The sequence below is a fragment of the Octopus bimaculoides genome, chromosome 7 (genome assembly GCF_001194135.2).
Source record: "Octopus bimaculoides isolate UCB-OBI-ISO-001 chromosome 7, ASM119413v2, whole genome shotgun sequence".
In the NCBI taxonomy this organism is placed as follows: Eukaryota; Metazoa; Mollusca; class Cephalopoda; order Octopoda; family Octopodidae; genus Octopus; species Octopus bimaculoides.
In genome coordinates, this window is record NC_068987.1 from 8,646,165 (window position 1) to 8,663,674 (window position 17,510).

Consider the following 17,510-nt stretch of genomic DNA (forward strand, 5'->3'; position numbering starts at 1 on the left):
GTCCAAGACCTGTGAGATTGATAACATTAATGTTGTTCTTGAACCTTTATAAGTGAACATCTGTAGGAAAGATATGAGCAAGGAGGGAGTTTCTAGAGGGCCGACGTTCTGGGAAGAAAGGGCTGAGGTTGGAAGGATACAGTAAGTGTAATGAGAAGAGAGACAAGCTGCATGAAGGAAAAGATAAGTTTAACTGACATCTTAAATTTTCACAAAATATAATGCCGTGTGTGTGTGTGTGTGTGTGTGGCTTAGTGGTTAGGGTGTTGCACTCATGATTGTGAGATTGTGGGTTTTGATTCCTGGACTGGGCAATGTGTTGTGTTCTTGAGCAAAACACTTCATTTCACACTGCTCCAGCCCATTCAGCTGGCAAAAATGAGTAATCTTGTGACAGACTAGCATCTTGTCCAGGAGAAGGAACATATATGCCACAGAATCCAAGAAACCAGCCTTATGAGCCTATGACTCAGGAAGGAGCTTTGACCTTTTGCTTCATGCATGTAATGTACACACATGCATATGTCATTGTTTCTTTCATAGCAGAAAAATATGAATGCACTGAATATGAGTTGGTACTGCAGGTATGTGGAGTCTGATATATATTTGGTTAATAGCATTACATATCTGAACCTGACATCTTAGATCTCACAGATGACTATACTCATCAGAGAATACAAGGGAGTACCATTTAATCTAAATGATTTTAGACACTTTTGGAGCAAGAAAATATTCTCAATTGACTGAAGAGTACAGTCAGCTACAAGGACGATTGAAAAAAGCTTCGAGCCTAGGATCACAATCTATTTTACCTTATCTCATGACAAAACACACACACACACACACACACTAGCCTTCATTGTGTTTGGTAGTAAAGTGAACCTAGAATGCTATAAAAGATAATGAAAAGTCAGCTAATTCTTAGTTTTACAAATAAGAGATTTTAATCATAAAGATGGTGGTAAGCACAAAAAGGTAAGATCAATTAAAATCACCATGTTTTACTAATTTGTTAGCACAATTTAAACAAATATTCTGATGCTACTGACTTTTGAACTAGAAAGAATGACACTAAAAGATAAATGACTCCAAAGTGTCATGACTATCTTCATTTTGAAAATTGTGTTAGGCGAGTATGGAGACTAAGATGTAACGAAAATGAAATTCTCACAAACACATACAAATCTTATGTATATATAAACATGTAAGAAACGATTAATAATGACAGAAGCATAATTAATATAAAAAGATAATATTTATCAGCAGTAGTGGACAATTATCTCCCACTAGCAATATAAACCCAAGTGCTTATATGCACCACAAGTCTATATGAGAGGTTGTCTCATGATAGATAAAACAGTATTTTTTGTTCTAACACAACATCCACTTCTATATTACCTATATACATGTATTTTGCTAATTACTTTTGAACAGGGTTTGTTACCTAATAAGAACAAAGAATCCCCTTGCTATAATTTATAACAAATAGAGACACTGTGTAATTAAATGACATTATAAATATTGTGAAAAGGCTTTGGACATTCTAAATTTGCTGTATATATTTTTCAGCAAATAGTTTTTGCTACATTTTGATTAGATAATTTTCATTTTTCTGCAAGTTGGAACAATAACAATCTTTCTTTTAAGATTTCAGAAATAGAAATTTTGTAAATCATCCAACATTGAGGAAGATTGAAAACTGAATGATCAATATGTTAAGATAAAAATACAGAAATGCTAATGGACCATTTGATGCCAGCATAATGATGCTTAAAATTTGAAAATGTTAAATTTTCAACAGAAGAACTGTTTCACAAAACATCTGTTACTTCTAACAATAAAAACAAAAAAAGAAATTGTGAAACCAGTTACATAATTGCATATAAATTTTTATGAAGTAAATTTTCTTAAATTGTAATTTTGAACTCTCTCTTTTCTTTACACTTTCTAGTGATGTGGAAAAATTTATTTTCCTCTATGTGTGTGTATGAAACAAACAAATAAGTCAAAACTTTTTTTCCAATTTCAAATACAAACACATCACAAAATTAGAAAAAGAACAAAAAGGAATGAAGTATAATACTAAGGTATTTAAATGTTATCAGGGAGTAAAGCATAGAAGTAAAGGTAAAGAGGGGAAAGCCAAATAAATATCAAAAGAATGTACATGAAAACATAAAAAAGGAATGAGAGAGAGAGAGACAAAGAAAGAGGGGTTGTTTAGAGAGAGGGTTCAAAAATAACATAAAGAGGTGGGAGAGCAGGACTAAGGGAACAAAGCATTTGTTAGAGGTACACAGCATGGGTAATGTCAACTGCAAAGTCTGTAAAGTTTTGGGGGTGGGCTATGGATTTGGCTAGTTTTGACCAATGATTATGACAAATGAGGATGATGATAACATTTCAGAAGTATAATTGAAATAATTAATTCAATTTTGTTTCATCATTTTTTTTTTTTAAATTATGTTTTATAAAAATGTTTTGAATGCCAAGCATACATATGTAAACAAATGAGAATAAAAAGAAAAAAAGGAAAATAGAAAGAGTCAATGGACTCATGACAATGATTCCAATGCTCAAAAGACGTTTGCAGATTTTTCTGTGTCCTAACAATTTTGTAGCCATAAACCCATAAACTATCCGATCAAATGTCCCTTTGATCTTTTACTTCATCTATAATCCTTTTAGAATAAAGATATTCTTTCATTTGTTTCAGTAATTTGACTGGGACCATGCTGGAGCACCACCTTTAGATGAACAAATCAATCCCAGAACTTATTCTTTGTAAGCCTAGTACTTATTCTATAGGCCTCTTTTGCCGAAATGCTAAGGTATGGGGACATAAACACAGACACACACACGTGTGTGTGTGTGTGTGTGTGTGTGTATGTGTGTGTATATATATATATATATGACAGGCTTCTTTCAGTTTCCGTCTACCAAATCCACTCAGAAGGCTTTGGTTGGCCTGATGCTATAGCAGAAGACACTTGCCCAAGGTACTACGCAGTAGGATGAGAACCCGGAACCATGTGGTTGGTAAGCAAGCTACTTACCACACAGCCACTCCTGTGCCTATGTTTAAATTTGCTGAGATAGTTAATACACTTCTGCAATGTTTTATTACTAACACACACACAAGTTCATATATACAATACAAAAAGTTTCATAAATATTATCTCAGTGGTTATCAGCAAACTTCAGTGAACACAATAAAAATAGAAATATAAAAATAGAGGCTTAGCATGGGGTCTTGTAACATCTTGTAACATCAGTTCAGTGGTCATGCCTTGCAGTATTTGTTCTGAAACTCTACAGCTTGAATTAAAATCCTGCCAAGGTCAAGCTTGTCTTTTCACCTTTTTGGGGTCAATAAATAAAGGGAATTAGCAGAATTGTTACAGAGTAACACAAAATGCTTTGCTCTGTCCTTTGAATTCTCAAGGCAATGCCTGCAATAACACTGGTGCTTATCATTCCCTTTACACAGCATCAGCGGAAATAACGGGCGACTTGCATGCACGGATAATTGCTGGCCTTCAAATAAATGAATAAATTGTCCTTGCCTGAGCCCATGCCATAAGAGATATATATGAATCATAAAAATTTGTAAAAGGCCACAAATTGCTTGTGGTGGAATCATTCCATATTTATGGAATATTTTACTAGGAAGCTCACTTGCTACACTGCACTTGGGAATCATTTATAGAATTATTCTGTTTCTAGCTGATCTGTAAAGGACAAATGAAGAGACATTTTTGTACGTATGACAGTCCAATGCATGGAGATAAATAACATGTAACAGAAGTAATGTAACTCAGAATAGACAATAAAAGAAACAAGACATTAAATATTTATTTAATTACTTGTTGATTAGAGCGGAACATTCCATGCATGCTGGGCTCATAACCTAGAGGTCCACAGACTGAAACTAAATTCTGCTAAGAAATAAGTATAATTTTAGATGTTTATACATCGCAACTGAGTTGCCAAGAAATGTAGCAACCATGTATATGTACTTACACGGGTAAGTAGAAATTATATTATGTAATAGAAATTAATATAGGTTTAAGGAGTCATCAACTGGCTGGAGTACAGTAATCCCTCGACTATCAACCCCACCACGACAGGTGAAAATCTGTGAAGTAGAAACAGTACTGTATATTTTTAAAATCATTTTTATAATTTGTATATATATATATTTTATTATAAACGCAACATAAGCTTAAATAGTAAACCGCAATAGGTGAACTGTGATGTGGTGAGGGATTACTGTACACCAAAACCCTAGAAGTGTAGTAGGTAGAGATGACAACAAGAACAGGATTTTTCAGTTAGTATATAGGATTGACCTTAGTAAAGCAAAACTGCCATTGGTAGTATTTGAAATCAGGATGTTCAGAATATCAAACTAAATACAACAAAGCACTTAATCACGAGATAAAGGTGTAGTGGTGGTTGTAGTGAAAACGAGTAAAAGAAAGTTTTGCTGGTGTGTGTATGTGTGTGTGTAAATATGCATGGATGATATGTGTTCTGTCATGCTTTGATTTATGATTTATCTAAAATTGAATATGTTATTATTTTTTTTCTTTTTGTCTTACTTTATTCTGTAGTGTTTGTAGAGAAATATGCAGTGTTTATTTATTTATCTTTTTTGTTTGTTAGGTTGCTCTTCAAACACATCCAAGAAAAAAAAAAAACATGCAAACTTGGTCATAAAAAAGATTTAAACATAATTCTCATCTAGCTCTTCTATTTTCCTTTTTCTTTATTCTTATTTCTTTATGTATGTATTAAATTCGTGTTAATGTGTATGTGCACATACACATTAAGTAAAGTCTCCATACAGAACACATATCATCCATGCATATTTACACACACACATACACACACCAGCAAAACTTTCTTTTACTCGTTTTCACTACAACCACCACTACACCTTTATCTCGTGCACACACTCTCTCTCTAAAAACTGTGCATGTGAGTCTGTCTCCTTTTAATAGCTATCCCTTGTTTTAATTTGAATAATTAATCCTATGATGGTCCCAATGCAAATGAAATTTATTATTCAATGAAAATAATTGTAATTAATTCTGGAGAAAACAAAATTATAATAAACAACTCAAAATTATCATTACATGTTTTTTTAAAGAGGAAAATTTATCAAGAGACAACAGGCCAGTTTTAACTTTTTCCTCCACTGTATATATTTTGCAATAGCAATTAATTTTGATTCTCTAAGCCTCAACAAAGGATCAAATTTCTGTCAATCTTACGATCCATATTCATAACTTGTTGTTTGGCTGACACTACTATAACCCCTAACCCCCTACCAAAACATTATTTACATTTGATGGATATTTGTCCTCATCTTTGTTGTTAACATTTTGGCTGATATACCCTCCAGCCTTCGTCATGTGTCTTGGGGAATTTTCGAACCTGGGTCATCATTCCTAAGGTATTTTCGATGTTATTATTATTATTATTATTATTATTATTATTATTCTGGTCACTGCTTGGAATTGAACTTGGAATCTTGGGATTAGTAGCCCATGCTCTTAACCACTATGCTATATACCCGAGGACAGATATCCGTCAAATGTAAATAATGTACATAATTCCTCATCTCTTAAATATAGAACTGTATTACCCACACTAAAAGTTCAAGTTCTTTCACTGTTTTATTCCTTCAAGACATTTTCCATTTTTTCCAAATTCCTTTCATTCTTCTTCATCAGCTCGCTGTTGACTGTTGATACATGATTTCAATGAAATCGTTGTCACGTAATCTTTTGAATGTGAAGATAACAATTCATAAATATTTACCAAATCATCAACCAAGAAATAAAGATTTGTTCTAATAATAGCAATTTCATTGAGTTTGTTTACTAGATTTTCGAGAGGTGAAAATATTCAGTTAAGTCTAAGATTATACTAGACTGCTCTGATACAGGTGGCTGTCACTTCTCATGATTAGTGAACATTTTCAATTGTTTGTTTGATGTTAAATCATTTCCAAAATTCTTGAAGAGTAATAATACCTTGTCCAGTTGTAACTTCAGTTGCCTATGAGAAAGTTTATTAAATAGAATAGTCCTAAGGTAAAAATACATGGACTTTAGTACAAAAATAATTGATTAAGAATGGCCAAGGACACTATTAAGAATCAAAAGAACTTTGAAAACTCAATCATTTTTTTTGGCAATAGCTTTTTAATTTCTGGACATGAAATAATCTTCTAACAAGAACCATAACTTTTTATCTCATCACTAAATAACTAGAAAGGATTGTTTGTTGCATCCTTTGAAAGTCTTTGAGCTTATTGTTTGATCAATTTTTCTTTTGACCCCAGCTCAACATTGCCCCCAAATAAAAGGGCTAAGCAATTCTTTTGATGTATTGTAACCAGGTTGCAATGTTTCGTTTTTGCTAAGACAATTCTTAATGGATTTTTCTTCCAAAAAAGGGTAATTTCATCAAAGTTGAAAATTCCAAGAATTTCAAAATTATTTTCTTTTCTTAATTTCTTTCATCCAACTAGATACTTAACTGCAGCATCTTCATCCAAACCTTAATATTTGTCTTCTTTCAATGAAGAACAAAAGTTAAGAATTTTAATCATAAAATTATTGGAATTTGCTTCTGGTTACAAATCTTCCAACTGAAGTCTTAATAGATCTTCCATTTCAACAATTATTTGCAGGTTTAATGATGGGAAAGCTACTTCATCTTCGCCTGTACCAATTCACTTTGCCCAAAATACTTTGTATTGTTAACTCACTACTAACTTTAGTTTAGTTTCTCGCCATGATCAAACATTTTAATAATGTCAAGTTTAATGTCTAGAATGACAACTTTTCTTCTCATTTTAGTAATTTCTACAATAGCATCAATTTATCATGTAGGAATATTACAAACATGTGCATGTGTGTTAAAACTTCTTTGAATTTCAAAATACACTGTAAATTTGAAAATAAATGTATAACTCATCCATTTGCACCTGAGACTAAAAAGAAGTAGAGGCACAGTAGCAAGGACAAGAAGACAGTGTTGGCTCAGCAGGTCCCGTGCAGCTATTCGCATGCCATTTTCAAAACATGGTAATACAACTTTATAAGGTGTAAATTAAGGGATGGTTACAGTAGATTTAATTGCAATAATTAACAGTGCATTCATTAAAATAACAGTAAGCAAACAGTTATATCATCATCGTTTAAGGTTCACTTTTCCATGCTTGCTTGAGTCAGACTGAATTTGTGGAGGTAGGTTTTTTTTTATTGCCAGATACCCTTCTTGTTGCCAACCCTCACTAGTTCCCAAGTAAGGTAATATTTCTCCATGACCAGACATATGTCAGAAGATTGGAAATGAAGAATACTGCTTGCGTGATGGTGTCACTCGCAATCAATCATGCAATATCAAAGAAAGGAGACAGTAACAGACACACACGTTTTTATACATGCACACATATATACACATGTATTCATATATACAAAGTACATACATATGTATTCACACGCACACACTTCTGTTAAATGAAAAATTACAAAGTTACAAATAAAAACACAAATGGATGAAATATAAACAGGATTAAATTTGTACACAAGCAATTGAAGATTTTTTTTAAAAAAGAAATTTTTGCAATTTCTGCTGAACAACATAAATGAAATAAATTTCTTAGCAAATGACAAGAAACAAGAAACTTCATCTGTTAATCTAATAATCATGTAAAGTAATATCTAAATTACAATTTAACAAGATAAAAAAAAAAAAATTGTTAAGTGTTTTAATTATCATTTTACTTCTGTGCTGAAAACAATGAAGAAACTTGTTGCTTTCATTTTCTTGGTTTTTTTTCTAACGTAGTTCAAGAAATATAAGTTTACAAATTAGAAACCAAAAAAGACTTATTAATAATAAACAGTCTTTTTTTTTTTTTTTCTTCTTCTGAAATGCCATCCAGGACAGATTTTAGTGTGGATATCTGCAAAATCAGCCAACCATTTACCATGGCTGGATCAATTAATTTCATGCAGAAGATCCACTCTGGAAAGACCCACAAGGAAAGCAACAGCAATAGTTAGATAAATATTGTTCATAGCCCAGAGATACCCAGCACACTTTACACTTACCCATGAAATACCTCCATTCTGGAAAAAAAATCAAGTTTAATGACAAATATCTCATTAAAAAGAGAAAAGAGAGAAAAAAGAAAAAGGAAAAAGAAAATGCTTAACTCCAGCATAATTTGTCGCTCAGGAATTATTCCTGAGCTTCTTTGGGGAAATTTACTGAAATCACTGTCATGTTCTCCTCAGATAACTTCTATTATTTTTTATAATCTAAACCAGCGGTTCCCAAACTATGAGTCGAGAATCCTAGTGAGTCGCAAAAAGTTATAAAATTACGCATTAGCTTTGATTAACTGCTGTCTATCGAGATAGTTCAAGACTCATGTTTTCAATACCAGACTGGTTGTTTTATTAAGCAGTAGGCTTTTTTCACGAACTTAACAAATCAAGTTATTTATTCGTACGTAATCGTAAAAAGGAAAAGTCTGTTTTTACCTATTTATAGAGAACTTTAACTAGGCGCAGTACAACACTGATCGAGCCGATAACAGTTACTGCTTCGAGGTTTTGTATTAGAGTTAATACCTGCCCATAGGGTATGGAGACGTTGAAACAGTTATAAAACGTCTTGTTTCACATTTAATATAACCCTAACCCTAACCCAGTAGAGTTAAGTGGGTCGCCATAGACTGGTGTCATAAATAGTGGGTCGCGTCTCTAAAAAGTTTGGGAACCACTGATCTAAACAAATTGGTTCAATGGTTAAATCACTGAGTAGTACGTTACTTCTCTTAAGTCAATCTCATTGAAAATAGTTGCTATTTCCCTCTTGAGGTTTAATGACTGGGGTTACTAAATGTTTTCTAAGTGTGAAACATATGCTACAGTAATTCATGCAAAAGTCTGAATTGGTTTCAGTACCTTAAATGGAGAGAGGAATTAATAGTGGCAGACAACACAGAGAGAATAAAAGCAAATTCCAATAATAACTACAGAGAACAAAAACTCCATTACATTTCATATAATGGGTTACAAGAACAGAAATAAAACTTTTTTTCTTCTTAATACTTTAAATATAATTGTAAATTGAAGTTCTTCATATTCTGATATTTGCATGAATTAGTATAACAGATGACTGCTTCGCAAATGAATATTTTTGATGAGTAAAATGTTCAACCACAGAGTAAGATTGGTAGCTAATTCTTATCAGTGAGACTGAAGCAAATAGAGTAAAGTGACACATTACAATGCTTGTAGACAGCTGAAGATAAGCTTATGGTAGACATTTGGTATTAGTAAACAGTATATTAACTACTAATATGATATGCGTGACACTTATGCTTATCAGATATTATTAAAAGTAGAATGAAGTGAAATAATTACGAACAGATTGTAGACCAAATTTGACAGTCTTTTCTATTCTATAATACTTTATATATATATATATATTTTTACAAACAGAACTAGGAAAGTTGAATCAATGAAATTAGATAGACGGAAAAATAGTTTAGCCTGAAGATAATTCTCTCTTAACAACTAAGCCAAACATCTGATTAAAAATTAGGAAATTTAACTATTTTAACTCAAACTGCTAAACTGGTCACCTGTTGTAATATTGCAGTGTTTATTGTTTTTATTAATTTATCTGAGGTGGAAGAACAGACCCTTTTGAATTATCTTGGATTGGGAATAACAATAGCCTAATGAGGTTGAAAAAGGTGAGGTTCTGTTTAAACATCAGAAAATTGATAGCTGGAAGGGAGTCCTGATGTATTATAGCTCTGAAGAGGAAGGATCACATAAAGCATTTAATACGGGGCCTGAGAAGAGAGATACAATATGAGTAAGAAGTAAAAAAAACAGATAAAGTGAATTTAAGTGAGGATAGGCACAGATTTGGAATGTCCCAAGGCTCAGAGACTGCTGTAGTTACAAAAGAAGAAACAAAGGAAGGAGATATTAAGGAATCAAGAGACGCAATGTTAAGTGAAGATGTATTTACCAAGAAATTAGTCAGTTTTGAGATGAATCCAGGATGCATGTGAGTGTGTGTGCACATGCACACGTGTCTGAATGATGATATACTTACAGAGTGTACTGATGTCTTTTTTAGTGCATATCATTGGAAATACAAATTCATATGGGATGGATATATTCAGGATTTCATATTGATGAGGAAGGTAAATATCTTCCTCATAAGCATTTGTGTACACATGTATATATGCATATTATTATTATTATTATTATTATTATTATTATTATTATTATTATTATTATTATTATTATTATTAAGGCTGTGAGCTGGAAGAATCATTAGCACAAAAGACAAAATGCTTCCAGCTTCACAGCTTGAGTCTGAATTCTGCTGTGGTCAACTTTGCCATTCATCTTTTTGGAGTTGAACTCAGAATGTAAAGACAGACAAAATGCCATGAAGCATTTTGCCAGGTATGCTAATAATTCTGCAAGCCCGCTGCCTTAATAATAATAATGATAATAACAATAATCCTTTCTACTATAGGCACAAGGCCTGGATTTTATGGGGAGAGGGGCAGTCAATCACATCAACCCCAGTACTCAACTGATACTTAAGTTATTGACCCTGAAAGGCAAAATCGACCTCAGTGGAATTTGAACTCAGAACATAACGATAGACGAAATACCGCTAAGCATTTCACCCAGCATGCTAACAATTATGCCAGCTCACTGCCTTAATAATAATAATCCTTTCTACTATAGGCACAAGGCCTGAAATTTTGGGGGAGGGGACTGGTCGATTACATTTGTCCCCAGTATTTCACTGGTACTTAATTTATCAACCTTGAAAGGATGACAGGCAAAGTCAACCTTGGGGGAATTTGAACTCAGAACGTAGCAACGGGTGAAATACTGCTAAGCATTTTGTCCAATGTGCTAATGATTCTGCCAGCTCACCACCTTAATAATAATAATGATAATAATAATAAAACTATTCTGCTATTTAATCCATGAGTGCCTGTTTTTGCCCCGAGTCATGGATTTTTAGACACCTACACACACACAAGTAAATATGCATTGAGGATACTGCTGGACTCCATTTCCGAATGCAGGAGTTAATGTGTCATCAGGCAGTGATGCAGATCTAAAAGTGTTTTGTTTCTTTTTACTACAACACTGAGCAGTCCAGAGCCACCTACCAATGTAGGCAAATGAAACTCCTGCACAATAGGGAGCTTCTTACAATGTGAAAAGAAAATTAATGATTTACTGATAATTCCTTATATCTTTCAGGTGAATCACCCCAGCAATGAATTATTACAAACTAGATTTTTGCCACACATTTTCTAAAGGTAAAAGTATGAACAGTATCTGATTCACCTGAAATATGGAATCACCATATTTTATTGTGTATAAGGAACCCTTTTTTGTAAAAAATTAGGTTAAAAAAAATGGGACTTTTTTTATACATGGATAGTACTATAATCCCTTACAAAACCTTTTCCCCAAATTTTAAGTCCCCAAAATTCGGGGGTTCCTTATACATGTTAAAATACAGTAATAAATCATTAATTTTGTCTTAACATTGTAAGTAGCTCTTATTAATTCACAATGCTTCCACTCTTCTATATTGTATGTGTGCGTATGCGTACATGTACATGTGTGTTAAATGGTAGTAAATTAGAGATAACTATTCAACAAAATGATATCAGAGACAGCCACAAATCTTGGAGGAAAAAATTGGTACAGATTACCTAAAACCAGTGTGATTTAAATAGACCAAGTTTTAGATACACACAAACATGCATAAACATGGAGAAAAATAATATAACTTTCAAACATAAAACATTTTGAAGGTGTCCAATTGTTTTCACATATAAACTTTCTGGGAATTAATTTTTCTAATTTTTTTTATATGCAGGGCTGAGCAACATTGAGTGAAGTTACTCTTAATAGGTTTTCAGTATTTTTATATTCTATTAATTGTAAATTTAATTTAGTTTAGGAGTGAAAGGGAAAATCCTATTAATTTAACAATTAGAATTTTCAATAATAAATAATGTAAAACTATACCTTTTCCTCATTGGCTAACATCAGCGAGTCGACAGCTTTTTTCAGCTTTTCTATTTCGCTCTCTGCAAAAAAAAAAAAAAAAAATTTGAAACAAAATTACAAAACTGAAATTATAATAAATAAATACTAAATTAAGAAAAATAATGTCAACAATAACAATAAAAAAAATGGTTGCTTATATAATCAAGAAGTAAGGAAAAAATGTTAAGTCATGTAATTGTATCTTTCTAAAGAAAACTAACATTATAGGCAGAAGTGAATGGAAAATTGAAATCAAAACTGAGCCACTATCAGAAGAATTGCCAGCAGCAAAAGTAGGCCTCATTACGGTATTTTCAGCAGCTTGGAAATAGGATCAAACGGACCAGTTTCTAACAATTCAACAGTTAAAAGAAGCAAAAAACACCTGTTAATACATATTGATCACATTGGTGCTTATATCCATGTAAAGCAACAGACACCTTTAACCAAGAGATCAGAACTTATTTCTAAGTGCTGACATTAGAATAAGTACTCTCTTTCCAAACACAATAGACCTATCAAACCACAATTAATGTAAACAGAGGAACCAGGTGTCAATAATTCCTTATCTTGTGGGAGAGGAGGAGGAAAATGACTTTTACATGTGCAGTAAATCTTGGGTAACACAACATTGAAACCTAAGCTTTCAAGGAATATGAAAAGAACTTCTACATAGTGGTTGAATATGAGTTATTTTATGAATCTTCCACCTAGGTACAAACTGAAAGACTCTAAAACAATCTGGATGGCATGGGCATGGGCATGTACATGCTTTTTGCCACATCTAATATGTCCGAGAAATAACACATTACCAAAGCGGGATTGTACAATAAGCTTCAGATACCATTATAAAAAGAGGAGTTTGCTTCACTGGGCACTGCTGGTTAGTGAAGCCCTTTTGACATCTTGAAATGGTCATAACTGCATCGATTACTCAGTGGAGACATACACGGATCTGTTAACAGATCACATTGGATGTCACTGAGAAGAACTACCATCCCATGCCTTGGGAGATAGCAACAGGTGAGGATCATGGTCATGTGAATCCAAGCAAGATCAATACAGTGAGTAGTAGTAGTGGTAGTAGTGTTATCATTATCATTATTGATGCCAGTACCGCCTGACTGGCACCTGTGCTGGTGGCACGTAAAAAGCACTATTTGAATGTCGTTAATGTCAGTCCTACTGGACTGGCTCTTGTGCCAGAAGCACATAAAATGCACCATACGCACATGGTTGATGCCAGTGCTGCCTGACTGGTTTCATGTTAGTGGTACATAAAAAGCACCATTCAAGAGTGGTCATTGCCAGTGCTATGTAAAAAGCACCCTCGACACTCTCAGAGTGGTTAGCATTAGGAAAGGCATCCAGCTGTAGAAACTTTGCCAGATCGGATTGAAGCCTGGTGCAGCCTCCTGGCTTGCCAGTCCTCAGTCAAACCGTCCAGCCCATGCCAACATGGAAAGTGGACGTTAAATGATTATTATTATTATTATTATTATTATTATTATTTCCATCATCTTTACATTCTGAGTTCAAATTCCACCAAGGTTGATTTTGCCTTTCACCCTTTTCAGGGTCAATAAAATAAGTACCAGTTGTGCACCAGGTTGACATAATTGACTAGCCTCCACCCCGAAAATTTAAGGCCTTGTGCCTATAGTAGAAAGGATTATTATTATCATAAGTAGTAGTAGTAGTAGTAGTAGTAGTAGTAGTAGTAGTAGTAGTAGTAGTAGTAGTAGATGACAACTATGGAAGAAGGAAAATTTGTATAAATTTACTTTAATTGTATCATTAACCAGACACACACACACACATTAAGAAAAAAAAAAGAATTAATGAAGATTAATATTTGAGAAAATTTACAATTAATTGTCAGGAAAAATTAATTTTAGAGTCTTAATTTTGCACTTCCTGAATGCTAAATATTTATCAAGATATAAATTCTACATGACAGAAAAGAAAAGAAGAAATACAGAAAACACACACACACACACACATATAACAAGCAAGTAAAGAAAGAGGGGGGGGGGGATAAACAAATTCACTTTCAGAATTAAACAGATATGGGAAATTCTCAAAATCATTTATTTTACAAATTCCGAATATATAGCAGCTTAACAAAGGATATTAAAAAGCAATTATAAATATAAAAGAGGCCAATCAAAGTGTTAATGCAATATAATATAATATATATGAATTGCCATGGAAGTATTAGAAAAGAAGTTAAAATGTAGAAATAAAGGTTTACTGTTGCAATAGTAATATATTCAAAAAGAAAATGATTTCTCACATAGTGTAAGATCGTTCATTATTGTTAAGTGTATTTTACAAAAGTTCCTTTGTATAAAACAGCTATGTAACACAAAGGCAGATTTTAAAATAGTAAAAATTATGTTTTTTTTTTTTTCTTAAATATATTTTCATGAACAGTATGTCAACAATAGACTGAAGAAGGTGGGGGGGGGGGAAATAGAATACAGCTTTAATTTTGAGAAAGACTTCAAAACACAAATATACACAAGCATCACAAAAGTGTTAAGATGTCTGTTTATTCTATACTGGCATGGCTCGACTTGATCAATTTCTGTGAAGCAGATGTTTTTACAAGTGGATGCCTTATTCTAATGTAAACCACTTCTCCACTAAGGAAAAAACAAAGACTTAGCCTAGAACAAAAACATGTGTTGTCTTAAGGAACATGGTCCCCTTTGAAAACTGAATTATTGTTAACCAAGAGAAAAGGAAATATTTTTATTACTGAACCTAGGTAAAGCAGCAATTGGCAGAATTGTTATCATGCTGGGTAAAATGCTTAGCAGCATTCCATCCATCTTTATATCCTGAGTTCAAGTTCAGCTGAGGTTGACTTTGCCTTTCATCTTTTTAGGGGTCAATAAAATATGTACCAGTTGACGTAATTGACTCACCCCACCCCACTGAAATTCTGGCTTTGTGCCAGAATTTGAAACCATCATTAAACTTAGGTGCAGACATGCTGTATGGTTAAGAAGCTTGCTTCCTAACCATGTTGATCTTGGGTTCAGTCCCACTGCATAGCACCTTAGGTGTCTTCTACTATAACCATGTGTCAACTAAAGCGTTGAGAGTGAATTTTGTAGATAAAAAAATCTAAAAGAAGCCCATTGTAAATGAGGATCATTGTACAAGTGAGGTGTTTGTTTCCTAGTTACGTTGCCAGGAAACAGGTGTGTGTTGGCAATAGGAAGGACTTCCAGTTGTAGAAAATCTCAACGAATTCCAAAGTGGACATTAAATGATGATGAAATTTATTACTGAACAATTTTGGTTAATATCATAATTCCTACAATCCAATGACAAACCACATGTTGTGCAGTATTAAAAATTACATTTATTCAGTTTCTTGTCTTGAGGAATAGAATCACAAGAATTAGAGAAAATTTTTGAGCCAATCAGAATTTCATGGATTGGTACTTGCAAGACTTCAATTAATTAAAGGTAGAATCAGCAAAGCAATAGGTGCTTAAGTAAGTTCTCAGCAAATTCAAGACTGCAGGTGATAGATATCTTCAACTGTCTGTTTCCTCTCCCTAAAAAAAACTGATGACTTATGGCTAATGGAAAATGAATCTTAAGCCTACTGAATTGGATATAGAAAGAAATAGGATGATTAATAGCTTCAATATTTAGCAGGGGAACATGTTGCTAGTTCTTATTGTATCAAGACTGAAGAAAACCAAGTGAGATTCAAACTTAGCAAAATGAGACAATTGAAGCTTACAGATGGGTAATCTATATCACTCTTATATTTGGAATATCAGACGAATCAGGCTTATATTTTAAGATGTTTTAAAAAAGAGAAATAGAAAGATAATGAATTAAAAGGACAAAGAAGACAAGTAAGGGAGTTGATGGGAATGAAATCAAAGAAAAAGGAGTGCATGAACAGTAAGTTAAAAAGAAGATACTAAAATATACGATTTTGGGAAAATGAAAAGAAAGGAAAACTGAAAAAAGATAAAGAGTGACAGAAAAATCTAGAAGAAGAATTTTTATTCCTATAAATAGATTTATTTCATAAAGAAGAATCACAAATATATTTCCCAAGAAAATATATTCAAATGCCAAAAGGACTACAAATATTCATTCTTAAATATTTTGAACTTTTGCTGTTGGGAGTGTCTCCATTTACATAATCAGCAATACCTACGGAAGTGGGGGCAGTAAAAAGGAAAGAAGGAAGTAAAAGAAAAAAGAACGATAAGAAGAGGCTAGTAATGCTGTCACACAAGTTACTTCAATGAATATAATCTTTCTATAAACATACAATTCTATTTGTTTGAGGTGCATAATTGAACTAAATTGCATTGCACTGGTTTGCAGCTGGTGACTTAAATAAATTAGCTTTATTAGCTTTGCCCTCCCACCTATCTTTATATTGTTCAAATGTTATTACCGATTTTTTTTTTTTTTACCAGTGTTAAATAGCTACAAGAGTTTCACACACCAATAAAAGAACAACAAAGTTGATTTACTACAACTTGTTCAAGTAAATGGCTTTTCATGTTGCTTTGAAGTTAATGTTTGATTTCATAGTCTCTCTCTCTCTCTCTCTCTCTCTCTCTCTCTCTCTCTCTCTCTCTTTATAGTAAAATTTTATCAAGATAAACAAACACACTGGTTACTAAATTATAGAATTTGACTATTGATCTTCAGGTTTTGTAGTGAATTATAGTTGTTGAATTTGTTTAAGCACTTCTACAACAAACTTTATGCTGTTTACACTGGCCATCATCATCATCGTTTAACGTCCGCTAAACTATTCGAATATAAAACTGCAGTTGAGTATTAAGGAAAGGATTCCATTTTTTACACACCTGTAAATACCTAAGAAGCAAGAAAATATGTATAAATATAGATATTTATACATAGAAGCAAATAAGAAGATATATACTTATAGCAAAATAACAACATCTTAATCTCTAGTGTTATTCTGCTGCAACTGCCATGTCTTAACCATGGGATGAAATTGAGGACATAGTCTATTACAGATACAGCATCATCATCATCAATGTTTAATGTCCACTTTTCCTGTCATCAGCCCTCTGTTTCTTTTCCCCATGGCTGGAAATGTTTTCACAGAAGCTTGGAAATGAAAGACGCTGCTTATACGACTAATATGTCCATTTTGCTATCAAATGTGAAAAAAACTCCATATATCATTTGCTCTTATCCTGACCTCATCAGTGAAGTATAACTTCCATCATTCTTTGTTGAAATAATTGAGGAAAGAACCAGCAAGTATATATTCAAGGTCACACCTTAGTTGGCATAGGAAAGTAAAATTGTCAAAAAAAAAAAAACAAAAAAAAAAAAAAA

General features: G+C 32.9%; 1 protein-coding gene across 12 annotated transcripts in view; it reads right to left on the reverse strand.

Annotated features, from left to right (window-relative positions):
* LOC106877289 (liprin-beta-1) overlaps positions 1-17,510 on the reverse strand; it is a 370,011-nt gene that overhangs the window by 65,981 nt on the left and 286,520 nt on the right. For 10 of the 12 annotated variants that reach the window (XM_052969202.1, XM_052969201.1, XM_052969203.1 and 7 more), the window contains 2 exons: positions 12,126-12,187; positions 8,136-8,153 (listed from right to left, as the gene is read on the reverse strand). In XM_052969202.1, the coding sequence (XP_052825162.1) occupies positions 8,136-8,153; positions 12,126-12,187 (80 nt within the window). The remainder of the gene's footprint in view (positions 1-8,135; positions 8,154-12,125; positions 12,188-17,510) is intronic. The other 2 variants (XM_052969204.1, XM_052969199.1) reach the window with 1 other exon arrangement.